The sequence below is a fragment of the Nipponia nippon genome, unplaced genomic scaffold (genome assembly GCF_047370975.1).
Source record: "Nipponia nippon isolate SJK-2023a ecotype South Korea unplaced genomic scaffold, ASM4737097v1 scaffold_30, whole genome shotgun sequence".
NCBI classification, from domain to species: domain Eukaryota; kingdom Metazoa; phylum Chordata; class Aves; order Pelecaniformes; family Threskiornithidae; genus Nipponia; species Nipponia nippon.
Genome location: NW_028262348.1, coordinates 196,537 through 223,334, shown reverse-complemented (window position 1 = coordinate 223,334; position 26,798 = coordinate 196,537). Strand labels below are relative to the sequence as shown.

Sequence of the window (26,798 nt, the reverse complement as noted above, 5' to 3'; positions counted from 1 at the left end):
CGCACGGAGCCGTGCGCGCGGCGGCCACCGCGCCCCCTGCCGGCCGGGAGGACCCGCCCGGTCCGCCCCCCCCCCCCCCCCCCCTCGGTGACAGCGCCGCGACCTCGGCCCCGGGGGGGGGCGGCGGGGACCGCGGCCGGGGCTCTGCCGGGGCGGCGGGGACTGCGGCCGGGGGAACCGGGCCGCGGCCTGCGGGCAGCCGCGGGGGGCGCAGCCCGTCCCTGCCGGCGCAGGCCGGGGCCGGGGCGAGGCCTGTGGCACCCGCCGGCCGCGCGTCGGGTCCCTCCCCCCGGCACCACCCGCGGCCCTCGGGGCTCCTCAGAAACCCCGGGCTCGCCGGGGAGCGGGGACCCCCGCCCGGGCGCTCCAGGGCTGCGGACGGCCTCCCCGGGGCCGCGGGGCAGGCGGAGGCCCCGCGGGGAGCCGGCTCCGCTGGCGGGCGCGGCCGGGGCCCCCACCGCGGCTCTCGCAGCACGCACGGAGGCGACGGGGACGGTTTTATTTATCTCGCTGCTCTACAGGACGCGGTGTCTCGCCGGCGCTGCCGGGGACACGGACACCGAGCCGGCCGCGGGCTGTGCCAGCCCCTCGCCTCTCCCCCGGGCGGCAGGGAGAGATGCGCCTGTCTTCGCTGCGGAGCACATCGCCTGTTCGGGAAGCTCAGCCCCAGCAGCACCGGTGCTGAAAATAGGAAATATTCATTTGCAGGGTATTTTGCAAATCTACAGTGGTAAAACAAGCACAAATACTACCTGCACAGAGCAAAGGCAAGAAGGGGAGTCTCCCCTTCTCCTGAAGCACACACATTTAACACCGGTACAGCTCTGTCCCCCGCGCGGGCTTTTGGCAGTGGTTTCTGCTTAAGCATCTGAGGGTGAGTTATTTGCCACATGAACTAGGTTTGGAAGAGAAACGGGGATGCGAAAGAACCATGCCTGCTTCTGCCTGTCCTCCTCCTCTGGGAATCACGGAGATTCCCTTTTGCTCCATTAGTCGCCGTTGGGCTACTGCCCTAGGGAACCTGTCAGCTACGGGAAATGGATGCTCTCGGCGTTCATCTGCTGAGATGCAGCCTGCGACCACTAACAGCTCTCCTCAGAGGGCTTCTTGGTGCCTTGAAGGATCAGTGCTGAAGCAGACGCCCTCTTCTGATGCCGCCACTTGGCCCGCCGATTTTTAAACCAAACCTAGAAAGCGCAAAATGAAAAAAGAACTTTTGCATTTTATGTATTACTTGGAGGGGGGCAGGCAGTTACACTCCTGGGCTGCACAGCATAAGCTTTAGGATACTGGAATATATTTCTTGATACAAATTTTTCACACAAAATTTAATCAGCCCCTCCCCTGCAATCCTGCTCAGATACATGGAAGGGGCACAAGGGAGCTGGGACACCCCCCCCATGGCAAATTCAGACGTCACACAGATCACATAAATAAGGAATACACACTCGGGTGCAGGGGATGAGCAGAACTGGGCATGTCTGTTTGTACAGGTGAATCTAGGAGAGACAGAGGGAGTGAGTTTACGGGACTGGATACCAGAACAAATCACGCTAGCAGAACTGGTTTATATTCTTCCGTTGCTTGCCACATCTAAACTGTGTTTTGTCAAATAATACCCAAGAATGGTTTTTAAAATGAGGCCCTGGGTCTGCAGCTGCCAAAAAAGACAGTGCAGTGCCCCGGTCTGTGTTCTCAGGGGCTTGCAGCAAACACCACCTCACCCAGTGGCAGGATCTCACCTCTACCCTCTCCTCCTTCAAGTGAATGCGGTTCGCCAGGTGCTCGCGGGTGATGACGTCTGGGTACTGGTTCTGATGGAAAAGCGTCTCCAGGGCCTGCAGCTGATCCTCGGTGAATATGGTGCGATGCCGGCGCGTCCGGCGCTGGATCTGGTGGAAAGTCTGCAGCTTGCTCGGGCTCCCCTGGGAACTCTTGCAGACCCTGACCGCCGAGTGGAAGAGCTGCATGGGCCAGGGGAACTGGGTGTCTGCAGGGGGAGAGGTACAGCGGCAGCATTAGGGGTGAGGGGCTGAAACACCCGTCTTGCTCAAGGCAGTTCAGACACAGGTTGCATCCACACACGTGGCTTGGAAGGAGGCAGCCGGCCAGCTGGCGTGGGTGACGAGCTGCATGGTCACCGTGCAAGTGAGAGAAGGGCTTAGGGCATCACTTAGAGAGAAGTGTGCATTCAGGGAGCACTGGTTGGGTTTTCCTTGTTTACTTACCAATTGCACTATGGCCAGCTCCAGAAAATGGATGGAAACTCACAGCCCGGCTAGGAGCTGTGTGTCAGTCATGACACGGGGGATTTCTGAACTTTCAGGATGCTCTTGAACTGCGTTTTTAAGGGTTTGTTACTTTTTTTTTTTTTTCTAGATGCAGTAATTTTGCTAGATGTAGCCAAAACCTCTTTTCCTTAAAGGACAAGTGAGGTTCCCCAGGGCCGGTGTTGTGAGGAAGCACAGGCACAGCTCTGCACGTGGGCAGCATGACCATGGGGCTCCACACTCCACAGAGAACTTCCACCCCTAGAAGCATCATCCTCTCAAGTGTTTTACAATAAAACAGTAATATATAGTAATAGATAGCCCCTGCTGCTTTTAAAAACCTGGTAGCATTGCAGGTAAAAGTGCCTGCTTTTAGGAGCTATGCTGAGAATGGGTCCTGCTGCCCCTCGCCGGAGCTGGGGTCTGAGAAGACCACCACGGGGACAGGCCAGACGCTATATTGTCACTCCATGCCCAGGTTTTCCCCTATACCCGGCACCGGCACCAGCCCCTCCACGAGCCCTACGCTATGCCGTGATACAAACCCAAACACTCACCCAGCCAACTCGGCAAGTCCTGCCGGGAACGGGTGCTCGTGTGAGAACAGCAGCAGCAGTTGCAGCCTGCCCCTTCTAGCTCTTCCTCCTCCTCCTCTTCTTCCTCCTGCAGGGAGCTGGCCGGGACGGCCTCCAGCTCACACAGCCCCTTGGGCGTGCAGTCCAAGATGCCCCGCAGGCACAGCGGGACCAGGACCTGGGGGCTCTTCTCTGCTGGGCTGGAGAGAATGTCCTCGATGCTGAATGAACACGGCTTCTTGAGGCCTCGCCTGCCAGTGTCAGCATCCGACGCTGGCTCCAAAGACATCCTCTGCCGGCAGCAGCAGCCGCGGGAACGGGCAGCTCACACTGAGCAGGGTTTGCTCTCCGTGCACTAACTCTGGAGTGGGGTCTCGCAAGGAAAAAGACAGCTTATGTAGCTTTTAAACCGAACCGGTGAAGCCATCCAGAATTGCTGCTTTGTCTTGGCATTTCAAGTGACTGTCATTCTTGCAGCTGAGTTTTTATTTTATACGCACGCACACTTTTTCTCCCTCTAACCTAGCTGCTTTATGACTGAAGCCACCCTAAATATATATAGAGAGAAAGATATAATCCCTTTGGAAAGAAAACCATAAACCCCCCTGTGAATAAAATAAATTCTAACTAATCTTGGCAGCTTTGTGAAGGGTTAGTGTGGGTCTAAGATTTAGCTAATCCCACAAAAATGACTGGAGAAGGAAATCTGATTTCTCCATCTCGGGTGTAGATTTGAGGTGGTTATGATCTCCATTGTGCTGCCGCCTCCGATCCAAGGAAGGGGGAGGATAGCTGTTCCCAGCCCGGAAATGGACCAGAGGATTAACTCCTTAAAAGAAGCAAATTATCCCTTTCTTTGGCCAAATGAAAGCTTTCCCATCAAAAGAGAGCTGTCATATCATACAATATGAGAGAGGAGAGAGTTCAGCTTAATAAAAAATCATTTTTAATGGTAGCACAGCCTTTGGCTGCGCCAGAACTCTCTGTGAAAGTTGATTTATTTTCTGCTGAAAGCAGAAAAATTGTATTTTCCCTCCTTCCCCTTTCCTCCACCTCCGCTGCCCTAATCATAGTGATAATGCAGATGCTTTGCATGTATCCAACATACTCTTTGCAAGGATTCAAAGCCCTTAATAAATTAGATCACTGGCAGCTTGTGGCAGCTCTGTAGCATAGCTTAGTGGCACGGAGCCACCTCCTGTACAGCTGAGCCGTACCCCTGCTTGGCGTTGGGAAGGGGAAGAGTGCTGCCTGCTGCCTCCATGTGCAGGCGGGCGGGCAGGCAGCGAGGTCCCACAGGAGCTCGGGCAGGAGCGTGGTCTCAGTGCCATAGGTAACGGGCGGTTCAGCGAGCCCAGAGCAGCCAGGATGGCTGCCTGGGGCAGCCAGGCTTCCTCAAAGTTTTGTCAGCAAGAGAAACTGGGGTGAGGCTACGGCCGAGAGCGGTGACTCGGGGCGGGAGGGGATGCCTGGCACCAGCCCTCCCGAGGGCAAACAACAAGGCCTGGCAGATGCGATCCACGGGAGCAGAGAGGACATCTTCCATCTTGGGTTTATAACTGAAATGAGTAGCTGGCATTGAAATAGAGAACCTGGGACTGAGCTCAGCTGGCTTAGGAAAGTTTTAACCCAAGTTCTCTTGCCCTCAGTGCGGTTTAAGCCAAGGTGGGTAGCGAGGCTTTGGGAGCTCACACGGGGAACTCTCCCACTTTGTGTTTCTTCGCAGGGGAGAGAAGATACCAGTCCCACTCATGGTACACCGAGGAGACACACAGGTGAGTGCTGTGAAACCACTGTGCATCAAAGGTCCTCCTGGCACCTTGTGGCTTCACGCTGGACAGCCCAGCGACCCCTCCAGCATCACGTGGAAATGTGAGCCAGTCTCCAGGAGAGCCCCCTCTCAGTCCCCTTTATTTTCTCCTTGGCCCTGCTTTCTGCCTGCCCTTCCTCACCCTGCTGGTCTCCCAGTGCCAGGAAGAGATGCCCCACAGCCACTCTACCTGTGACCCTCAAACCTCTGTAAAAACTCACTTAAAACCAAACCACTATCTTTTCTTCCATCCCTTTATTTGCCTCTCCTTCAGCTAGTCCAGCGGTGTAACATAAACGATAACCATGTTCTATGAGTCTTTGCATATTTGCTGTAGGTTTGAGAGGAAGACGCTTTTGTAGCTGCCTGGTTTGGATATGTTCCCTGCTGCCTTGCCAAGGCGTCAGCGCTCCGGAGAGGCACTGGGGATGCACTAACGCCAGAGATCATCACAAACTGCTCCCAGCTTTTATGTATATACCCAAATGCTGACACAGGAGATGGATGTGGGGCTGGGTTCTGCTCCCCACACCATGCTGGTCCAGAGCGATGGCGGGGCAGGCGAGCTGGGCCATGCCGCGGGCGGGTGCAGGATCTGGCCCTTTCTGCTCTCGGCTGTAATAATCATAGGCCTGAAGCGGATTAATTCTCCTTCCCCATCCTTAACAAAGGACGCCTTTCCCTGGCCTCCCCTGCCCGTCCCTGCCTTCCCACCGCACATGTACTTAGCCTATTAGGATCTCCACTGATTGCTTTCTTTCATTCCTCCCGTACCTTTCACTTCAGAAAATGGACTAGTAATACTTCTTTTATCAAAGAATTATGGGATTTAGGACCCAGATCTTACAAAGAGACTTTTGATAGCTGCTGGTAATCAAATCCCAATCGGCAGACACTTCTCTGCACCCTGTTACCGGAGAGGAATAAAGCAAAGGGATTATTGATGTTCTGTTTACTGAGCCTACAGGAGATAGGATCGCTGGGCTATTTCATATTAGAAAAGGAAAGGAAAATAAAACAAGAAAGAAAAAAAATGCAGACAAGGGAGGACAATATAGATATAGATAAAAAGAAACAGGCTCTTATCATTTTCTTATTGGTTAAGGAGATTCCAAAGCCATTATAGAGGATTAGCAAAAAGGTTAATCTGCTTTAGCTGTTCGCTTGTCAAAAGTGAATTTATAGGGTTTGAAAATCCTTCCTATAGTGAAACCAGAAAAAAAATCCCTCTATTCCCCCCCCCCCCCCTTTCTGCAGGCAGCACAAGGGGATGGGAACGGGAGCTTCAGAGACCCTAAAACACGGGAGCACCCTCCCTCGCCTTGCCCCTGCCTGGGCGCTGGCACCCACGGGAGCTCTGGTTTGGCAGCGCTCCCCCCCCCCCACTCCCTCACCTGTGTGGGGTGGCCGCAGGGCTCAGGGAGCAGGGGAGCCGGTCCGAGGGACATGACCAGCCTCCCGCACTGCTCTGCCTTACCTGGGGCAGATCCCAGGCTGTTTCTCTGGTTGATATTGGCAGCGGTCAGGGCAAACCTGGACTCGTGGCTGGATTTGGGCATCCAGGTTGATTTCTAGAATGGAACAGAAATGCCAGACACTGCTGGGAAATGTTGCCAAAAACTACAGGCTGGGTCCCCTCTGTCCCCAAGCATAGTGCTCACCCAGGGAGCCACATCTCAGCATCCTCCAGCGCAGATGCTGGCCCGTCCCAGTCGTGCTTACCTGAGCTGCCTGTGCCACTGATTCACCCAAGGGGCCGATGCCCATCGCTCACCCCCGTGCCACTGTGAGAAACAACCCAGGGGAAAAACAATCCTTCAAGGTCAAAAGCAGCCAGGAGCACTTTCTTGATAGCTGCTGGGTGAAGTTCAGTGACATGCATTAGTCAGGAGTTATAACTACATTTAATAAAGACAAAGAAATCATAGAATCACAGAATGGTTTGGGTTGGAAGGGACCTTTAAAGGTGATCTAGTCCAACCCCCAAATCATTCCTGTTAAAATCGTTCAACCCTGTGCCAAGTGACAAAAAGAACCTAGATAAAATCATTTGGATTTAATGACAATTAACATGAAGTGTTATAATAAATCTGTTTCTCTCTCCAAAGGCCATTCCATCCCACAGGAAGAAGCCGAGTCCCACCGCTGGCTATCAGTGTTGGCAGGGATGCTGGCTAATAGGGATGCTGGCTGACAGGGATGCTGGCTGATTGACAGGGATGCTGGCTGACAGGGATGGTGCCCGTGGCATGGCAGGAGGACCGTGGGGGCCCGCCGCTCGCCGCGGCTCGCCTTCGCCCGCAGCCTTCGGCGCCCGCAGGGCTCCCGGGAGGTGCCGCCGCCGCCGCCGCCGCCGCCCCGCCCGGGCGGGGACAGCGCTAGGGGGGGCCGCTGAGCCGGCAGAAGCGCGGCCGAGCTCGATGGCGGCGGCCGCCGCGGCCATGGGCGCCGAGCGGGAGGCGCGGGCCTGCGCTGCCTTCTACGGGGCGCTGGGCATCGCTCAGCCGGTGCTCTCCTGCCTGCGCTGCCTGCGGCAATTCGCGGGGTAAGAGGACGGGACCGGGGCAGGGAGCCGCCGGCCTTCCGCGGGTGCGGGTCCCCCGGGAATCCCCCGGCGTGGAGCCCCCGAGCGTTCCCCGGCGCGGATCGCGGCATCCCCCGGGCGCGGGTACCCACCACGGGTCCCCCGAGCATCCCCCGGGCGCGGGTCGGGAGGTGGGGAGGGAGGCGTGGGGACCGAGCCACCCCTACTTGCCCTCATCCCCTTCCAGCCTGCTCTGCAGCATCGGGGCAGCAAGTTTTAGGATTTTTTGAGCCCTCCTGCCCACTCACCCCCACCCCCCCCCACACACACATGCAGGGCTTGCGTTTGCCAGAACAGGCTGCGTTGTGGACTCTGAGGTTTAAGGAGTTCCCCCCCCACCCCCCCGTGCAATGCTGAGTGCAGTTGGGAGAGACAAGCAGCCCAAGCCAGGGCACCCCAACCCTAACCCCTGTCAAGCCACGGCACCCCCACCCCAATCCAGATCAAGCTAGGGCACCCCAACCCTAATCCCCACCAAGCCAGAGCACCCCACCCTAATCCAAATCAAGCTGGGGTACCCCCACTCCAATCCACATTGAGCTGGAGCACCCCCACCCTAATCCCCACCAAGCTGGGGTATCCCCACCCCAAGCCTCACCAAGCCACGCTATCCTCACCCCTGTCCCTGTCCTGTTTCAGGAGTACTGCCAAGAGATGCAAAGACAAGCACCTGGAGGAGGCTTTCCTGCTGTCACGGGCACTAAGCGAGGGTCTGAAGGCGCTGGGTGAGGCGGAGGCACGGCCTCTGCTCCGCTGCGTCCTGGCTTTCCAGATGGAGTCAACTGGCAGCTCCAGCTCCTTCCAGAAACTGGAACAGGTCCGTAATACAACTGGCTGGGCTGCAGCTTCAGAGCTCTATTAGTCACAAGTGTAAGCGATGGTCTCGCCCGGCTCTGCCTGCTGCCGGCACAGCCCCGGCGCTGTGCATCCTCACCAGCAAAGGGACCGCGGTGATGCCACAGAGCTCCCCTAAAAGCACATTGCAGCTGGTATCTCTCGGGGTTCTGGGCAGACCTGCTGACTCAGGGTGTCTCTCGGCAGATTGTGACCCAGCTGGCGGTGGGGAAGGAAGCCCTGCTGGCCCAGGAGGTGGGCATGCTGCTGGCCGGCCTGGTGCGGCAGGGAGAGGTGAGAGCACCCCGGTTGCGCGGTGGCACCAGCTTTCATGGGGGCTTGGCTGCAACCCATGTGCAACAGGGACATCCTGGTTTGGGCTGCCCGAGGTCCTTGCTTCTCTTCCCACCATGCCGGGGGCTCGCCCTTGCTTGCAGCCGGCAACACGTGGCTGCCCTTCACACCAGCCCTTTGCTCATCGCTGGGACAGCTTCTGGAGCAGGCAGGACCCTCCTGCCCAAGGCACCGAGCCCCAGTGTGTTGTCACATCGGACAAACTGTCCTTCTGCCCCCGCAGGTGCTGTCTCCTGGGGACCTTCAGTCAGGTCAGTCTCTGCTCCTTCCCCTCTTGGGGCTTCTCCCAGCCCATGCCACCAATGCACAGGACACCCCCTACCCACGCAGACCGAGTCCTCTGTGCTTGTGGGACAGATCAGCCGGATCCGTAGGATTTCTGTAGGGGTCCCAGCAGCACTCAGTGGCTCTGCCCACTCACCCAGGGCAGCTGGAAACCAAACAAGCCAAAGCATCCCCTGCATCCCAGCCCTGTTCTTACCCCATTTACTGGCAGCACAGCCCTTGGCTTAACTGGGAGCAGGGCCGGCTGTGGGCACGGTGCCAGGAGGGCTGGGGACTGATGCTGTCCCCTTGTCCACAGTGTGCATGTTCATAGAGGAGAGCAGCCTAGGCCGGCAGCACTGGCGGCAGAACCTCGTCCCTCTGCTGCAACGCCTGGCCACCACCTTACGCTGGGTGCTGCAGAGCCAGCCTCCACCCGGCGGCACTTGGGGCTACCTGGCTGTCAAGGTAAGAGCTGAATTTTGGAGGAGGGGAGAAGGATCAGTCCCTGCAAGGACAGGGATGTACTGGAGCCCCCTCCCAGCCAGGCACTGGCAGCGGTGTCCAGAAGGGATGTGGCACACAGTGCCATTTCGAATGCCCATCTCTGGGGAATTGCTGCTTTTTGAGAGGTGAGGGATGCTGACAGCCATCCCCACGACCCCTGTCCCTCCTCCTCCTCCTCCTCCTCCAGGCCTGCCTCCAGCTCTTCCAGGCACTGCCAAAGGACTTGGCCCCTCTGGCATGGAGCACGGCGGGGAAGAGCAAAGCCCTGCAGAGCCTCTTGGGGCTGTTGCTGGAGGTGGCATGGGGGAAGGTACGTATGGCCGTGGGGAGGGATGGTGCTGCCTGTCCCGAGGAACAGAGCGCTGCTGTCCTTGTCGGGTGCTTTGCCCATTCCCCTCCCCAAGGGGACCGTGCAGAGGCAGCCCCAACACCCGGGGTGCCTGACGGACCCTGCATAGGTGCCTGCATGGGCATGGAGGGAGGATTAAATGGAGTCTGGTTTTCAAATGGTGTTTTGAGCTGTGCCTTTGCCTCCCCTGTGAGTCCAGGCCCTGAACAAGGACACGCGGCTGCTGGCGGGTACGGCCCTGAGCATGCTGGTGAACACAGCCCCCCAGCCCGAGCGTGGGGCCAGCGCCCTGCTGGCCCTTTTTCAGCTCCCTGACCGAGGTGCGTGCTCTGTCCCAAGCCGGGGACAGCCTCTGGTGAAGGGGACAGCGGGGACAGGCATGTTTGGGTGCAAGGGGACAGAGGCCAGTGCCACTCACCAGCAGTCCAAGCTGGATTCTTCTGTCGTGTTCTGCTCTTGGGGTGCGGGAGCCCCAGCTGCCACCGGCTACCTCCCATGGTCACTCTGGGACGAGCCAGGGCAGTTCGCTCTCAGAGCAGCATTTGGGTTTGCCGTCTTTCTGCCATCTAACGCAGCCATTTCCAACCAGGTGCAGGGGAGCTGAAGTTTGGGGAGCTGACAGTGGAGGCCCCCTCCAGCCTGGAGCCGGATGGGCTGGAGAAGCTGGTGCTCACCAGAGGTTTGCTGACGTGCTGCAAGACGGATATCCTCAGCTGCCAGCTGGAGACCTGCACCCACAAGGTAGGAGAGCACAAATCCAACGGCCAGGGATTTGGAGACCCCCTTGTGTGGGGCTGGCAGCTGCCGACGGGGGCTGTGGATCCCTGGGGGACATAACCAGCCTGCACCACTCCACAGCAGCAGCTCCACGCATCCCAGTGAGCATGGCGCGTTAGCCAGGAGCTTGCTTTTTCCATAGACATCTGAACGGAGATTTCCCTCTCCTGGGGGTGGTGAGAAGCCAGGTGGTGCCCAAAGTAGCCCCCACACAAGAGAAGCAGCAGCAGCATTCACCCCCTGGGCAGAGCACAGCCTCCAGCTCTGCCCATCTGCAGCATCTTCCAAGTCCTCGCATGCTGAGGGCTTCTAGACAGGGAGCAAAAGCTAGCAATAAGCTGCTGTAAGAGCAGGAAAACCACAGAGTGCTCTCGCCTGTCTCGTGGTGGGGTATTCTCACCCTGGAAAGCCCGTGCCTGCCCGATCCCTGAGCCACTATGCTCCCGCAGGCCTGCCTGCTGCTGGACATTGTCTTTCCCACTGTGTGTGCCCTGACCAAGGAGCAGAAGGACTGTCATTACTACTGCTTCCAAGGTAGGAAACGATGACCCTGCCATAGCAGCGGGGTTTGAAGGATTCACTGTGCTCATGATGCATGGAACCTCCATGGCTCTTCATCTTTTTCTGGGGAAGATGCTTTTCTGGATCTTGGTGGCTGGTTTGGAAACTGCTGTTAATATCTGCTCCAGCCTGATGGACACTAACCCTCCCAGGCTCTTGTGTACCTAACAGGGAAACTGCTCCCCTTGCGCACAGGGTCCTTAAGCCCGGCAGCCCGCGACAGCTCTGCTGCATGTGAGTGTCTCAGGCGAGGGCTGCATCAGTGTTCTCTGCTTTTGCAGCCTGCGCCCTGTGGCTGCAGCGCCTGCGGGAGAGCCTGCCTGCTGTCTGGCACCTGACGGGGACCCGCATCCTGGCCCAGGACGCCGAGCTCCTCTGGCAGCTCACCCAGCTGGTGTGGGACAATGCTGAGACCCCGGTAAGGCTGCAGTGCCAAAAGCCCATGCCACAGCAGCCAGAAACAGCCCTTCCTTCACCCAGCTCAGCTGCCTTTCCCCTGTCCATAACACACCGCTGCCTGTTTCAGCTCCATCAACCAAATGCAACCCCCTTGCCTGCAGCTGCCTTCCTCTGCCAGGGCAGGGGCACCCACGCTGTGGAAGCCGAGGCACTCGTCACACACGGCCTCTTCAGGGCCATGTCCCAGTGCTTCGCCCTCCGCACGCAGCACCCACAGGTGCAGTCCCAGCCGGTCCACGCTTGCTGGCTCACCTCCTGCCGTCCCCTACGTCCCCACCTTCTAACCTTGTGGTTACCAGCCAGTACTGAAAGTCCATGGCCAAGGGAGAGCAAAGGATCTTTCCTGAAGCAGCGAGACAGGAGGGGGAGCCCACCCTAACCTCTCCTGCTTGCTGTTTTTCTCTGCCCAGGTGGAAGGAGTGTCTGAGTTCATCCACAGCTCCTTCCGACTGCTCCTAGAGATCTACCACCTCGAGTGCCAGCATTTCCAGGACAAGGAGAGACCCCTCTACCAACAGATGCTGCAGAGGGTGGTCTCAATGCCGTGGCAAATCAAAGCCAGATACGTGCTCCTGTGTGCCATCATCCCCTACGTGGGCAGCCAGCAGGTGGGGAAGGTGGGGGGATGGGGAGGCTTGGTCCCACCTGGCACTGCTGCTGGGGTAGCACAACCTCTCTCTGCTGCCTGTCACCTTCTCCTGCCCAGCTCAGCCGTGAGGGCAGGCAGCCTTCCCAGCGTGGGGGGCTGTTTTAGCATCACCCGAGGGATAGTGTCCCTGGCGGGGTAGTGAACTGCAGCAACAGTGATGCATCCCTGGGGACTGCCAGCAGGGAGGGAAGCTTTGCCTGTTGATGACCACCAAAATCTGGCCAAAAGCAGCTTGGGATATGAGAGATGCTCAGTGCCATGGGTGACCACAGTGTGGTCTGTACCCAGGTCTGTCCCCCGCTATACGCAGCCTTCAGCCTGGCAGGGAGGTGAGGGTCATCTGCCTTTCTCCCAGGTGCTGGATGTCTACCTGGACCTGCCGCAGCACCTCCTGAGCTGCCTCTCCACCAACCACCTGTGTCCCGCAGCTGCCGAGGTCTACAAGGCCCTGGTGCGGCAGCAGTGTGCCGAGCAGCAGGATGGGCAGCGGGGCACAGAGGTGGCTCTGGTGGAGCAGTGGGTGCTGCGCTGGCTGCCCCTGCTCTCCCAGGCGCTCCGCTCCCCCCTGCCCATCCTGCAGAGCAGCGCCGCCAACCACCTCCTCACCTGGACCCTGCGGCAGCTCCCGGCCGCCCAGGCACCACTGGCCGCCCAGTTCGGTGGCCGGGACACGGCGTCGCTCCGGGCTTGGGTCTCGCTGCTGAAGGCGCAGAAGAGCGTGTCGGGGGCCCTGCCGCTGCAGGGCAAGGCGCTGGAGCGGCTCTCCTGCTGCCTGGGTGCCCGCGAGGAAGGCATTCGGCTGGCAGCACTGGGTCTCATCTGCAGCAGCCCCAGCACCAACCAGCCCCTCTCGGGCACCGAGGTGCAGCTGCTGCGGGAGTTCCTGCCCCTCAACCTCAACTGCGACTCCTCCTCGTTCCGGCAGCTGCTGCAGGCAGCGGTGAGGAAGGCGCTGGTCCGGCTGCGGGACAGCTCGCTGGCCCAGCTTCGAGGGAAGGTTTCCCGAGGCACCGAGCCGGGCAAGGGAACAGAGCAGCTCGCCCAGGCAGTAGGTGAGGCAGATGCCCCAGCACCTCTACCGCAGCCCCCGGGAGAATTGGAAGTGGGTGCCCAGCCTGGCATCACTTGCTGCCATGCTCTCTGCCCGCAGGCTTTGTGGAGTGGCTGCTGCAGCTCAGCATCACCTCACTCAGCCCGGGCTCCAACTACCAGAGGAAGAAGACGGCTCTGCTCCTCCTGGCCGCTGTTTTGGAGACCTGCACGGACACCTGGAGCCCCGACAGGAAGAAAGGCCAGCCCCCGCGTGAGTACAGGCAGCCTGCCCAGAGCATCACCCCTCAGCTGCGGGGGTGCGCCCCACCAGCCCCGTCCCACCGCCCCTTGTCCCCACCACAGGGACCATGGCCACGCTGCTGAGCTACGCCAGGCGGAGCGGCTGCTGGGACTTCTTCTCTCAGCCCAATTTGTTGGCGCTGCTGAGCTGCTTGCAGGACAGCACTAACGAGGTGATCCTTAATGGTCATAAAGCCGCTTGCCTCGGCCCCAAGTGGGCTCAGAGGGGAAGGGCGATAGGCTTCCCCTCCTGCTCTGCCCCAGCTGCTTTCCCCTCCATCTTGTGTCCCAATTCCCCCCACCTCTCCTGTCTTGGCAGATCAGAGACTTGGCCTCAGAGCTGCTTGTCCGCTACTTCCCCGCCACGTTCCCCGAGCCCATCGCTCTGGCTCTCTTCCAGCTGGCCCAGAACGCCCTGGGCAGCCCACGAGTGCAGGAGGCTGAAGCCGGAGCCGTGTTGATGAAAACCATCCTGCAGAAGTACGAGCTCCCAGCCTCTGCCTCCCCGCAGTGGCACAGCAGCCCCTTGAGAGCACGTCGGCAGCACTGGTGTCTTGCCAGAGTCTGCGTTTACAACTCGGGGCAGCGATGGCTTGGGTTTGAAATAGCCTTGCAGTGGGGAGCTGGGTAGGGTTGGGGTGCAGGACCTCAAGCCAGGGGAGGAAGGAGCCACACAGCACGAGTCGGGCAGAAAACTCCCTCGTCCTTGCAGCAGCCTCTGCCCTTCCCCCAGGTCAAACAGCAGCACCATGAAAAGCCTGGCCCTGGAGGCCGAAGCAGCCCCCACACTGCCCAACCGAGGCCTCTGCTTCGCTCAGCACCTTCTCCACATGCTGCAAGCCCAGTACGCTGCGGCGCGCCGGGACCTGCTGCAGGCAGCAGCCACTGCACCGATGCATGGTACGTCCCCAGCCTGGCAGGGCAGCAAGCGGCTCCCATGGCAGGGCTCCTCCCTGGGAACTTGGAGCAGGCAGGAATCATACAGGCAGGACTGAGACAACAACTCAGTGCTGATGCCACACCCTTGCCTCAGTTTCCCTGTGTCACTGCTCCACCTGCCCAGTATGCCCTTCATCGCTCCCCTGCCTGTGAGCCATTTCAGCAGCAGGCTCAGGCAGGAGAGCTGGGGCTGCGCTGGCCACCACTGTGACCAGATGTGGGTGTTTGTGCAGGAGCCATCGCAGCCCTGCGGAGGTGCCTGCTCCAGGTGCCAGAGGTGGCCGCCTCCATGCAGGCAGCAGAGTCAGTGCAGAGCTGGCAGGAGCTCCTCACCCGCCTCGTGACCACAGCAAGGGACATCACCTCCTTCCTCCTGGGCACTCTGCAGAGCCAGCAAGGCCTCGGCGCTGATGAGCGAGGTGAGCGTATCCCCAGGGGGGACCAGCCCCAGGAACCACTGACACCTCCATCACAGCTATCCTTGATCCAGCAGCCCTTCAGCCTCTGCAGAAGGCACTTGCTTTGGGCCCACTGCCTCTAGTAGGGGACAGCAGTGGGGCCAGGCAGGGAAAGTTGGCCCAGGAGTGAGGTCCGAAGCAGGACACCCAGGCAAGGATGCTGCAGGTGTTGAGCAGAGGATCATGGAAACCACAGGAGCAGAGCAGCTAATGCCTGCTTTTGGTTCCCTTTCTCAACTGCATGTGAGAACAGCAGCAGAAGTAGAGGCAAAAACCTTCCAGAAGCAGTGAGGCCCTTGCCAGATCGAAGCAGCTGGGAGAGCAGGCAGAGCCCTTACAGCAATGGCTCGGAAAGAGCAGTGGGGCAAAGCGCAGCTGCAGTGCTGAGCAGGACGCATTGCAGGACAGGAGCTGCTGCCATTTGTGTGCCCTCTGAACAGGGGACAGCAAGTCCCCCCGCCACCCCCCGGCAGCACCCCCCTCCCTCTGCCCCACACAGGCACTGCCCCACACAGCCCCATTCAGGCCAGGCTTGTCCCTTTCACAGCTGCTGCCCCATCATTTGCAGACATGGGGAACGCCATTGGCTCCCTCATCATGCTGGGGAAAGGCCGGGGGCAGCAGGAGGAGGAAGAGGACTCAGTCTTGTTGTCAGAAGAGCACAGCCTGATCCTGACTTGCTGCTGGGTATCAGTGAAGGTAGGCACCCCTCCCCACAGCACCAGGGAGAGGGACACCCCAGCACAGCACCCACTGCCCAGCCCACCCCAGCAGCTGGGTTCTCCCGCTCCCCTTGGGGCACTCACCCTCCCTGAGGATGAACAAGGGGGATCTCTGCCCTTGGAGCTGCCACAGGCCATCCTCGCCCTCTGTCAGGGAGGATGCAACCACCACCCTGCCCACAATCAGCCACCTCCCTGCCTGCCCTTATGTAGCCCAGCTGGTTCCCAGGCACTGACAGAGTCCAGCTGCGGCAGAGCTGGGCTCCCCGGCTTGCAGCCCTGTGGCCACCCATCACAGCTCCTTTCCGACAGCCATCCGTCCCAGTTTCTCCTCCTCTCCAGTGGCTGCCTGGAGAAAGGCCACCTCTGCCATGCACACCTTGCAGCTGGCTGGGAAACCACCATACTGCAGAGTGTGTGTGTGTGCTCATGGGCATCCCATCGACCACGCTGCTTGACGGCACCAGCAACCGAGAGCGCCCGTGCTGGGGGGTCAATGGCAGCACCCATTGTGCTTCCCTGCGGCAGCGATGGCAGGGCAGGACAGGAATGGGGCAAGACGGGAACGGGGCAAGATGGGAACAGGGCAGCCCCACTGCCAGTCCCAGTGACCTTCTGCTTCTTCCCAGGAGATTGGACTGCTCTTGGGGGGCCTGGTCGAGCTGCTGCTGGCCCCAGTGCTGCCGGCCAGATCAGGCCCCCTCCTGCGGCTCCCCACCCTGCAGACAGCTGCAAGGGTGTTCCAGGAAATCCTGTTGCGGTGCCGGCACTGGGTAAGAGCGCGTCCCGCCTGGGGTGGCTCAGCCCCTTGCTGACCCCTCCGGCCCCGTCCCTGCCCCGGGTCAATAGCTGGGGGCTCTCACCAGTATGCAGGGAAGCCAAGCACAGCAGGCAGGGTCTGCTCCGGGGCAGGACACTGGACATGGCTGGGATCCTGGTGCCAAACCCCATCACGTCCCCATGCCATCATGTCTTCTCGCTTCCTCCTTCCCCTTTGCAAAGAGGTTTCTGAGGGTTGGGGGAGGCTGGTGGGTGCAGCCTTGGGGGCGTGGGGGGCCTGACACTGTTCTGCCCTAGGGAGCGGTGGAGGGCTGCAGCGTGGGCTTCACCAAATTTTGTGCCGCTCTGTTGAACCACCCAGACACGGAGCTGCAGGCAATCCCGCAGACCATGCTGGAGCAGGTACCGCGCTTGTTCTGCCCTATGTTCCCTCCGTGCCCCGGGGAACGCCAGGGCCGTGTCCCTGTGTCCCCCCACCCTGGGGTGAGCACCCACATGGCAGCTGGGATGCCGCAGTGTGGGGTTGGTGCAGCCAGTGCCCTCCCCTGCAGAACAGCTGCAGGCTCCAGCTGGCATGTTTCCAGCCATATCTCGGGTGGATTTTGTTCCTCAGGGCCTAGAAGCGCTGAGCGGACCCCGGAGCAGCTCGATCACGCGCCGTGCCGCTGGCTTCCCCATGCTCTTTCTCTGCATCGTCAGCGGGGAGGCCCCGGCGCAGGCACGGCCACTGCTGACCCACTGTGTCCAGACGCTGCTGGCCTTGGCCACCACAGCCCTGCCGCAGGACTGGGACCAGACCCTCGACCTCCCACAGGTGAGCGTGGTGGGTGCTGAGCTCCTGGCTGCTGTATCTCGCTTGGCTGGTTCCCTGAAGGGAGTCATGCTGGGTGCTCCAGCATGAAGCTGCACTAGTGCGGAGACCTCAGGGTGAGCAAAAATATGCAGCCCTGGCCATGCTGCCTATCCCAGCAGCCCGAGAGCTGATGGCCCTTTGGCTCCCCTGTCTGTTCCCACCATCTTCCCTTTGCATGGAAGCGTGAGCCCCCTCCCCACGAAGTGCTGCTGAGCCCCGCACACTTTCCCCAGGTGTGTGCCTTCCATGTGCTGCAGACACTGGTCCGTGGCACGGGGCTGGGTGGCACGCTGCTGCGGCACGCCACGCCAATGGTGGCCCTGGCCCTGCGGGGCCTGGGCTCGCCATGCTGGGCCATGAGGAATGCGGCCATCCAGCTCTTCAGTGAGTACCAAGGGGGAGAGGCGAGAGATCCCTGCAGGACCGATGCAGCCCCTGGGACTTAGAGCCTGGCCGGGGCAAAGCGTCGTGGGCCGGGCAAGGGGTAGAGAGGACCTGACGCTGCTTTCTGCCCTGTCCCTGCAGGTGCCCTCACGTCCCGGCTGCTGGGCCAGCAGCGGAGCCGTGGGGAGGGCTGCCTGGCGGAGGGGGTGAGCCTGCAAGCCTTCCTCGGGCAGCACCCCCAGCTGGGCGCCGTGCTGCTGGGTGAGCTGGAGGCGGCCGCAGGGCCTGCGCCAGGGGGGCCCTGCCTGCGCCCGGCGCTCCATGCTGTCCTCACCCTCCTGGCCCAGCTGCAGCCTGGCACCGATGGCCCCAGCAGGTGAGGGGGCAGCAGGGATGCTCTGCTCCAGCCAAGGGCTCCTGCAGCAAGAAGTGGTCCTGCAGTGCCAGGGCTGGCCCTGGCTCTCAGAGGGGTTTCACTCCAGCCAGAGCATCACGCACAGTGCCTTTTTTCCTCCACAGCCCCTCTGCTGGCTTCCTGAGACCGCTGCTGGGGCTGGCAGGGAGTCCCATCTACGCCGTGCGAGCAATGGCCGCCAAGGCACTGGTGCCAGTTGTCCCGCCACCCCGGCGCCGGGGGCTCCTCCTGCAGCTGGCCCGGCAGCTCCCTGCCGCACCCGGACAGGTCCACTCACACAATGCTGTCCACGGGTGCCTGCTGCAGATGCAGGCACTGCTGGCCCCCACCTCGGGCACCAATGGGTGAGTGGTCCCATGCCACCCCCACACCCACAGCCCCTGCGGTCGCTCTGTGCCGAGATGGAGCTTTTTGGCCGAAAAGCGGAACCTGCCCCTGTGCTGCTGGCCCCACGGTGAGGCTGTGCGTCTCTCCGCAGGCTGTCAGCCGAGGCGCTGCGCCCCGTGGCTCTGCAGCTGGAGGCGCGGGGCTGGCTGCTCACCCCTGCCCAGCGTTGCCCGCTCGTCCGTGCCACCTTCCTCCAGGTCCTCGCCCTCCTGCCTGCATCCTTTAGCCTTGGCTTTGTCCAGAGCATCCGTGACGCTGTCAGCACTGAGCTGGGCAGCCTCCCGCCGGGGGGAAAGCCGGGATGTGCTGAGCTGCAGGTACCGCTGCCTGCCGGGAAAATCACAGCCGTGGCCTCCCTGACGGCGAGCCTGGGGGTGGGAGGTGGGGACCCCCCCCAATTCGGGGGCCACATACCCCACTTGAGGCTGTGTTGGAAGGGGGATCCTGGTTTTCCTCCAGGTAGGCTCGGCCATCCTCCACCAAACCATGGCCCGCTTTGTGTGCAGCGAGGCAGCCCGGCTGGCAGATGGCGAGCAGATTGGTGCCGTCTGCTCGCTTCTCTGGCAGCTGAATCCCGACGTCCAGCTTGCTGTCCTGAGCTGGGTGATCACTGGGGAGGGAGGAACGTGTGAGGAGCTGGAGAAGGCTCTCAGGCTGACGCTGCTGGTATGACGAGGCTCAAAAGTCACCGAGTAAAGCAGAGGGTCCCCAATGCACCATGCAGACGGGATCCTGGGTGCTCACTGAGAAGCACGGTGCTCCCCACACTGATGGTGCACAGGTGCAGGGTGCTCAGCCAGTTGTGCTGAGGTTGCCACCCTGTGGTGCCAGGGCCACTAACCATGTACCTTCTTTCCCATTGTCAACTAGGAAAGCTTGGGGTCGGTGCTGCAAGAGAGACGGGACAAAGAGTTCCTGAGATTGTACCTTGAGGCTTTGCTGCATCTTTACAGAGATCCCTTGTCGTGGTCCCAGGAAGCTTCCCGTAAGCTCCAGGGCTCCTCAGCAGCATGCCTGGAGATGCTGCTGCACATGGTGGAGGCTGAGTGTCCTGGCCCTGACCTCCTCTTCCAGGCGCTGTGTGCTGCCAGCCTGCTGCTCGCCCGCCGGTAGGTCCCTGCCGCTGCCGGAGGGCTTCACTTGACCCTTCCAGGAGATTTTTCCTTAGTCCTTGCTAGAAACAGAGCCACAACTTCTCTCCTGTAAATCACAGCTGGCTTTGCACCTGGGTCCTGCGGTCTCAGAGCAGCCAGTGGCCTTTGGACCCCTGGATGGAGCTGGAAGGTGTGCCTGAATTCCCTCTCCTTCCCCGGCCTCTGACAGGTTTGAGGATGAGGACAGCACCCTGGTTGAGCGATGGTGCACGGCACTGGAGGAGTGCAGCCAGTCTGCTTCGTACGAGGTGCTGCGGCTGGCGGCCGCCCGCTCCCTGCAGATAGCGGGTGCTGATGTGGTGCAGCGAGCCCTGTGCACTGCCTGTCCCTTGCTCATCCCCGTGGCTCTGCGGTAGGTCCTTGCAGGAGCAGTGCTGCCCACAGCCCTGGGGTGTTGCAGGTTAATAGGCTGACCCTGCAAAAGGTGACGTCCCCCGCAAAAAATTCAAGGGCATTAAAGAAAACCCCACTCATTCAAAAATCACTAGCACCCAAGAGCTTGCAGCATAGAAAAAAAATCTGTGCATAGCATTTTAATAGAAGCAGCCAGTCCCTTATGAGCAATAAACTGCATTGGTGGGTCCCTCAGTCCCCGTCACAGTCCCTGCCCTCCCAAGCAGTGAGCGCTTGGGTGGCGGCTATGCCTTCACAACCCAGGAGAAAAGTCCTTTTGGGAAGCATTGCCCTGGAGAGGTCTTGTCCTTCCCCGACCCTGCAGGCAGGCTGGGGATGCTCTGGGGAGTGCAGTGGCCTTCCCTTCCCTTCTCTTTCCTTTCCCCAGGCTGATAAACATGGGCATTCACCTTCTGCAAGACGAGGAGCGGGAGGTCCGGCATGAGGCCTCAGGTTTTGCCAGCCTCTTGCAGCAGGACCCCAGTGAGCCGTTCCGAGACAGCTGCATTTTTGTGCAGGACAACGTGGGCCTCCTGGGCCTCCTGCAGCTCCTCCTGACAGAGTTTGGGGAGCACCCCGAAACCTTTGACTTGCTGCTGCAGCACCTCCCTGTCCTAGATCTCAGGGGCATCGTGGAGGAGCTGGACGCCAACAAGTGAGTTGCCAGACCCCTGGGTTGGGTACGAGGGAGCACAGGGCACCGTGGCACCAGCCCTCGGCTTCACCTGTGCCTCGGCTTTTCCCCCCCAGAGCCACCACCCTGTACAAGGAGGATGAACCCAATGTTTTCGCGGAGCCGGCCGTCATGGCGCAGCAGCTGCTCCCCGTCCTGCTGCAGCTCCTGGAGAAGGCGCCTGCTGGCAGCCCGCTCCATGCCTCAGCTCTGCGCTGGCTGGTGGCCGCAGCCCCCAGCATCCTGTGCGACCTGCGGTACTGCAAGCACTGCTGGAGCCAAGGTACAGCACGGGGGGAGCAGGGTGGCACGAAACCCCAGGACAGGCAAGCTGGTGTCCTCATCCCCTGGGCCAGCTCTGCCTAGGGGGGACCCTACTGCACTCGTGGCCCATTTGCCCACTCTCTCTGCAGAGGCCGTTGCCCGCTGGGGGATGAAGGCGCTGGGCTGTGCCAAGCTGCACGTAGCCCTGGCCGTGCTGCTGGTGAGGGCCCGGCTGGCAGTACAGGTGCTGCAGGTACTGGGGAAAAGTGCCACTGCTGTGCCGGGGCTGGGCTGCGGTGCCCAGGAGCTGGAGCAGGAGCTTGAGCTGGTGCAGGGGCTGCTGGCACAGCATGGGCTGGCCCCCACGCAGAGCCAGCATGATGTGCCGGGGGAGCCAGGACCACCATCTGGGGCTACCTGATGGCTCCAGGCATGGAGGGGCATCACGCCAAGCCCCACAGCCATGAGGCTCCTTATTTCATGCTGCCACGTCCCTCCATTCGCCAGATGCTCTCTCTGGCCGCCAGCTGGGACTGCAGGTGTGGTGGTGTAACTCAGGGGAACCCCACTCGCCATGCGGGACGTGCTCCCTTTATTCCCAGTGTTTTGTAACTCTCCATGCCAAGGACACCAGTGCAGCATTGCCTTGGCCCGTGCCTGCGCTGCTGCCTGTAGCATCCCTGCCCTTGGGTCCGGCTGGGAGGAGTGGGAGGAGGCGACATGCGCCCCGCAGCCCTCACACCCTCTTGCATTGTTTGACTCCCATCACCTTTTTTTAACCAATGTTTTAACTCTTTTGTGGCCGACCTGGGCTTTTACCCCAAATAAAGTGGCCAAAAACATCCCCAGTGTTGAAACCTTTTAATTTCCCTGATTGGGAGGGGCAGCAGGAGAGGGGGAGGCAGCAGCAGGGGAGGCGGGCAGCAGCTGAACGCATCATGGGGCAGCAAACGGGCAACGGCCGCCAGCTGCAACTGGGGAGCTCCAAACCCCAAACCCCAAAGCAAACAAACAAAACCCCCATGAACACCCAGCCCCACGGGTGCAGCCCAGCTCACGGCTGCAGATGGGCGGGTGGAAGACCCAGCACCTGGCTGAGCACCCCCGGCACCAGAGTCTCCCCAGCCAGGCTGGGAACAGGGTGTGGCCCTACCCATGTCCCCAGCCATCTGCCTGGCACCGGCCCCACGGCAGCGAGGGACCCTGCTGGGCGTCCAGGCTGGGGGAGCACTGTGAGGGGAACATCACCATCAGCACCCCGGGGGGCAATCGGTCTTGCTGAGCCCCAAGCAGTGCCACAGCCCCGGCTCGGTGTGCCCCAGACGGGGGGATGGAGTGGTGCTCAGTGTGAGCACACTCCGACCCATCCTCATCCTCATCCTCACCCTCACCCCCTCCGAGCCTGCCGCAGGGGCAGCATGAGCACAGCCAAACCAAAGCGCATCAACTTCTCCGAGGAGGAGAAATTCCTCATCCTGGAGGAGTTCAGCCCCCGCAAGGACATCTTGATCCACAAGAGCGGCTGGTACAAGAACACGCTGGCCTAGCAGCGTGCCTGGGAGGAGATTGTGGCCAGTGCCTGACAGGATGAGGCCGGGATGGCAGTGCCATGAGCTGCCCTCTCCTTCCCACCTCCTTTCCCAGACCCGGGGCTGAGCCCATCTTGGGCTCCATCCTTCCTGCCTGCCTGCACAGCCCCAGCCACTCCAGCGAGAGCCAGCCCCGGCATGGTGCTTCATCCCGCCCCAGGAGCCTCATGCCGCCCAGGCTAGGGTTTAGATAGGTGCTCATGGTGCGGACATGGCCGCCCTCTGCGGCTGGCCACGTCTCCTCCGGCCCCTTCACTCCATTTCCCTGGGGGTGTTGAACAGCTCAGAGCTCCCCGGGTGTCTCGGCCACGGCAGCGTGGGGCTTGGGCACTGCTGGTCACCGTGGGCAGCTGTGTGTGAATAAAGGTGATCTCTGTGGGATGAGCGCTGGTGCTGTGCCTGGCAGGGGTGGGGGTGAAGTCACCCAGGGGGTGGTTTGGGGGTGCAGGCAGGTGCCGAGGCTGCCAGCACAGTGTCTCAGCTGTAGGTACCACCGGCCAAGGCTGGACCGGGGACCTCACCAGCGAGGTCATGTCACTCCAGGTGAGGAGTGGGGAATGGCATCAGCGCAGCCCAGCATCGCCCAGCCCAGCCCCGTTCCCTCCAGTGGGGGCTGCCAAGCCCCACAGCTGGACATGGGCACCCACCAGCACCATCGCCCACATGCAGACTTCGGGTGCCTACGTTTAATTTCTCTCTGCAAGCCACAGCACTTCACGCCTTGCCCAATGGCTGACTGCAGTCCGGCCGGCCTGAACGCACAGAGGGAGGATGCTGTCTCCATCCTCATGTTGCTCGCCAATAGCAGCTCGTTGCACGGTGTGATGTCACGGCTAAGCACGACATCATTGCGTTGTCCTCCCATGTCACCGCCGCATCATCTGCTCACCCAGATTTAACCTCAGCGTGATGTTCTTTTGCCATTAATCACCATACTTTAGCAATTCCCTTATTTTTAATCTTTATAAGCAGGGTTTTCTTCCCATTCTTCAACAAAATACTCAATGGAAAACACAAGGAGTCAGCAGCAAGGGCGAGCAGCAAGCCTGCAGAAGGGTGAAATTATAAACGGCACCATGTTTTTATTTCATTCCCTGCCTCCCCAGCAAGGAGCAGTGGCATGGGGAGGCTCCGCTCACCTTCCCAGCGGGATGCTACACAAAGATGAGAGCCGGTGGGGGGCAGACACAACCCTCCTGCAGCTCCTCCTGCACCCATGAGCCCTGGCACCCTGCCACGGAGGCAGCCACCCAAAATGTCCTGGAAGGGAAAGCCGGTGAGAGCTAGGGCGCACTGTGAATAATTAAATATAATTTTAAAAAATTGTATATAGTTATATATATACAATCATATACGTATAATAACATATATTGGCAGTTGGACTAGATTATCGTTTTAGGTCCCTTCCAACTGAAATATTCTATTCTATATAAATATATTTATTTTTATATTATATATTATTGCTTTATAATACATATTATTGATTTATCTTATAAAATTATGGCATACTATAATATTATCTTATAATATTGTGGCATATTATAATATAATATTAGTTTCATATACAAATATATTATATATATCATGGGATATATATAAAAGGAAGATGCCATAGGGGCACAGAGAGATGCTCCTCCATGGGGGGGGGGCATTCCCCCCCCCAATTACCATTTACCTGGCTCCTTGCAGCCCATGTCCGGTGCAATGGGGACGGCGGTGGGACGCATCCCCCCGGCACTCGACACACACCCGCTTGTCCTGGTGCAGCCGGCGGCTCCAGGCCTGCCCGCGGCAGGGGGGCCCTACCTGCGTCAGGCGGAAATAGCCGCAGTAGCTGGGGAGGGGGGAGCTGGGGAGGGGGAAAAAGGGGGGGGAAAGGGGGAAAAAAAGGGGGGAAGGAGGGGGGAAGGGGGAAAATGGGGGGAAAAGGGGGAAATGGTAGGGCAGAGGTTGTGGTGTTTTCTCGATGGATGGGGGGGGGTGTAAAGGGGCCATGGTTGGGGGGGTGAGAAGGGTAATGGCTCTGAGGGGTTGCAAAGGGGCCACAGCTCTAGGAGTGGGTGCAAAAGGGAGATGGTTTTGTATGGGGGTACAAAGGGTCCATGGTTTGGGGGGAGGGAAAGGATAATGGCTCTGGGAGGGGGTGCAAAGGAGCCATGGTTTTTTTGGGGGGTGCAAAGGGGCTATGAGGCGGGGGGGGGATGCAAAGCAATCGGGGAGGATAAAGGCTCTAGGGGAGTGCAAAGAGGCCACAGCTCTAGGAGGGGGCTGCAAAGGGGCCATAGTGTTGTAGGGGGGTGTAAAGGGTCCACAGTTTGTGGGGGTGCAAAGGGTCCATGATTTGGGGGGTGGGAAAAGGGGCCACAACTTTTGGGGGGTGCAGAGGAGCCATGGCTTTGTAGGGGGGTGCAATGGGACCATGGTTTAGGGGGCAGGAAGGATAATGGCTCTACGGGGGGCAGTGCAAAGGGGCCATAGTTTTGTAGGGGGGGTGCAAAGGGGCCATGGCTCTGGGGGGGGGTGCAAAGGGGCCAAGGCTGGGGTGGGGGAGAAGGGTAATGGCTCTGGGTAGGTGCAAAGGGGCCACAGCTGCAGAGGGGTGTGCAGATGGCCCCAGCTTTGATGGGGGGGCCAGGGGCATGCAAAGGGGCCACAGGTCTAGGATGGGCTGCAGAGGGACCATGGCTTTGTATGGGGGTGAAGAGGGGCCCCAGCTCTGGCGGGGGGTGTGTGTGCAGAAGGCCCCCAGCCCCACACCTACCCAGATGGCTCCTCCGGCAGCAGCAGTCCAGCTCTTCGCCAGGGATCCCTGAAGTCCCGGTTGAAGGAGTCAGGTAATATCTTGGCCACCTCTGGCAGAAGAGCAGCCAGGGGACACAAATGGACGGTTAAAGATGCCCCGGGACAGGCAGCGGGGACAGCAGCACCAGGGGACAGTCATGCACAAGGGAGGTAGCCATCCCCGCAGGACCCACGTTACCTTTGGCTGTCCCGCAGGTCGGGTGCTCCCCTAGGCAGCCACGGCGCTGCTTGAGGTCGGGACAGGGCTCCCCTCCGTGCCGGGGTGGGGTGGTGACCTGGCGGCTGCGGGCCTTGCTGCCAACCCCGCACGGGGAGCTGCACCTGCTCCATGGTCCCCAGGGCCCCACTGCGCAGCCCACTGCTGCGGGCAGGATGAAGGAGGGAAAAGAGAGCTTCAGTGGCATGAAAGATGGAAGGAGAAGAGCAGGGGAGATGCAGAACAGGGGAGGGGGAGAGCAGAGACAGGAGAACGGGCAGGGTGACCCCAGTGGTCTCTCTCCCCCCACTCCCTAGCAGAGGCTGCCCTGCCAGCTGCCGGCACAGTGGCATTGTGCACCGCTTCCGCAGGCCTTTATCCCTGCGCCGCTGCTGCAGCTCTGCATTGTGCTGAGCTGGGACCCTGCTAATATCCTGGAGATTAGGGAGGGCTGACTGCTGCAATTATGCAGGGGTCATGGCTGGCACCTGCCCGGGTTTGGGCCCCCAGGGTGGGCTGGCTCTGCACCCCCCAAGCCCCCTCCCATGTCATCCCCACGTCCCCGTGCAAGGCACCGCCTGCAGCAGTGGCAGGGGTGATGCCAGGGCTCATCCCACCCAGGTTCCACACTGATGGCTCCGAGGCTTGCAACGACAGTGCTGTCGTCATCCTGTTATTCTCAGCTGCAGACCAGAGGCCACCCCTGTGGGCTCTGTTACTGCACAGGGAGCAGCCAGACGTTCAGCACGGAAAAAAGCAGAAAATCGGGATATTGCTCCAAACCCAGCCCAGCTGGCATCCCCAGACACATCCTGTTACTGCTCAAAGTATGGGGCTAACAGATAACAGCAAATACCTGCCACCAAAAGCAGCAGCCCAGGCTGGCATCCCCAGCCCGGGGGCTCCCCATCCAGCACAGGGTCCAGCTGGTGCTATCCCATCCCAACACTCACCGGCGCGGCGGCATGCGGCGTGGTAGTCCTCGCAGCAGTCGCCCGTCCTCTCGCAGTATGAGTCGCAGTAGCAGCGAGCCTGGTGGGCGCCTGGGGCCCAGCAGCTGTTGTTCCTGCCCGCGCAGCACTGGTGCCAGCAGCCGCCCGTGGCACCCACCAGGTAGCCAGTGGCGAGCAGCCAGCCCCCACAGAACAGCAGGCCCCACATGGCACCAGGTCCCCACAAACCACCAAATGACAGCCTTCCCCCCCCCCGCCCCAGTGCGACGCCTTCCCCCTGTGTGGGCGAATGCTGGGCAAGCAGCGAGGGCTGGAGCCCCTGCCGCACCGCCCCTGGGCTGGGCGACAAAGCCCGTTCCCTTCTGCTCCACTGACCCTTGCTGTCCCAGCTCTTCGCTCTGTGGTCAGGGTGAGGAATTAATAAAATTAACTGGGATGGTTAATAAAACGCTGTGCACAGGACAATGCAACCCCAGAGCTGCCTGGGAGCAGCTGAGAAGGGGCACTGCTG

The 26,798-nt window shown here is 60.4% G+C and overlaps 3 protein-coding genes across 12 annotated transcripts; 1 reads left to right on the top strand and 2 right to left on the bottom strand.

Annotated features, from left to right (window-relative positions):
- Positions 1-131: 131 nt before the first annotated feature.
- Positions 132-3,831, bottom strand: GSC2 (goosecoid homeobox 2). The gene is made up of 3 exons (XM_009461734.2): positions 2,828-3,831; positions 1,743-1,990; positions 132-1,187 (listed from the first exon to the last, which is right to left on the bottom strand). The coding sequence occupies exons 1-3, from the start codon at positions 3,132-3,134 to the stop codon at positions 1,083-1,085; spliced, it is 660 nt and encodes a 219-aa protein (XP_009460009.2). The 5' UTR covers positions 3,135-3,831; the 3' UTR covers positions 132-1,082.
- Positions 3,832-7,075: 3,244 nt separating this feature from the next.
- Positions 7,076-21,405, top strand: LOC148054379 (tRNA (32-2'-O)-methyltransferase regulator THADA-like). Of its 9 annotated transcripts, none has more exons than XM_087768433.1 (31): positions 7,076-7,200; positions 7,879-8,056; positions 8,281-8,367; positions 8,651-8,678; positions 9,011-9,159; positions 9,386-9,508; positions 9,747-9,867; positions 10,137-10,288; positions 10,774-10,858; positions 11,167-11,303; positions 11,755-11,952; positions 12,349-13,045; positions 13,144-13,296; positions 13,389-13,498; positions 13,645-13,805; positions 14,059-14,225; positions 14,498-14,683; positions 15,270-15,421; positions 16,074-16,217; positions 16,522-16,626; positions 16,838-17,038; positions 17,311-17,461; positions 17,603-17,837; positions 17,981-18,220; positions 18,355-18,580; positions 18,723-18,929; positions 19,134-19,372; positions 19,587-19,769; positions 20,199-20,465; positions 20,561-20,766; positions 20,897-21,405. In XM_087768433.1, exons 1-31 carry the CDS (start codon positions 7,076-7,078, stop codon positions 21,166-21,168), a joined length of 5,685 nt encoding a protein of 1,894 aa, XP_087624559.1. In that variant the 3' UTR covers positions 21,169-21,405. The 9 variants fall into 9 exon arrangements, 4 of the variants coding, with proteins under 4 accessions (XP_087624559.1, XP_087624560.1, XP_087624561.1 ...); XM_087768434.1 differs by having other exon boundaries at positions 7,082-7,200; positions 15,291-15,421; XR_015707160.1 differs by lacking the exon at positions 20,897-21,405 and having other exon boundaries at positions 7,082-7,200; positions 20,329-20,465; positions 20,561-20,684.
- A 193-nt stretch (positions 21,406-21,598) lies between these two features.
- Positions 21,599-26,786, bottom strand: LOC104009717 (somatomedin-B and thrombospondin type-1 domain-containing protein). Of its 2 annotated transcripts, none has more exons than XR_015707163.1 (6): positions 26,288-26,786; positions 25,317-25,499; positions 25,098-25,188; positions 24,012-24,185; positions 23,476-23,629; positions 21,599-23,382 (listed from the first exon to the last, which is right to left on the bottom strand). XR_015707163.1 is itself a non-coding variant. In XM_087768441.1 (6 exons), the coding sequence occupies exons 1-5, from the start codon at positions 26,493-26,495 to the stop codon at positions 23,491-23,493; spliced, it is 762 nt and encodes a 253-aa protein (XP_087624567.1). In that variant the 5' UTR covers positions 26,496-26,786; the 3' UTR covers positions 21,621-23,382; positions 23,476-23,490. The 2 variants fall into 2 exon arrangements, 1 of the variants encoding a protein (XP_087624567.1); XM_087768441.1 differs by having other exon boundaries at positions 21,621-23,382; positions 23,476-23,596.
- Between the last annotated feature and the right edge of the window lie 12 nt (positions 26,787-26,798).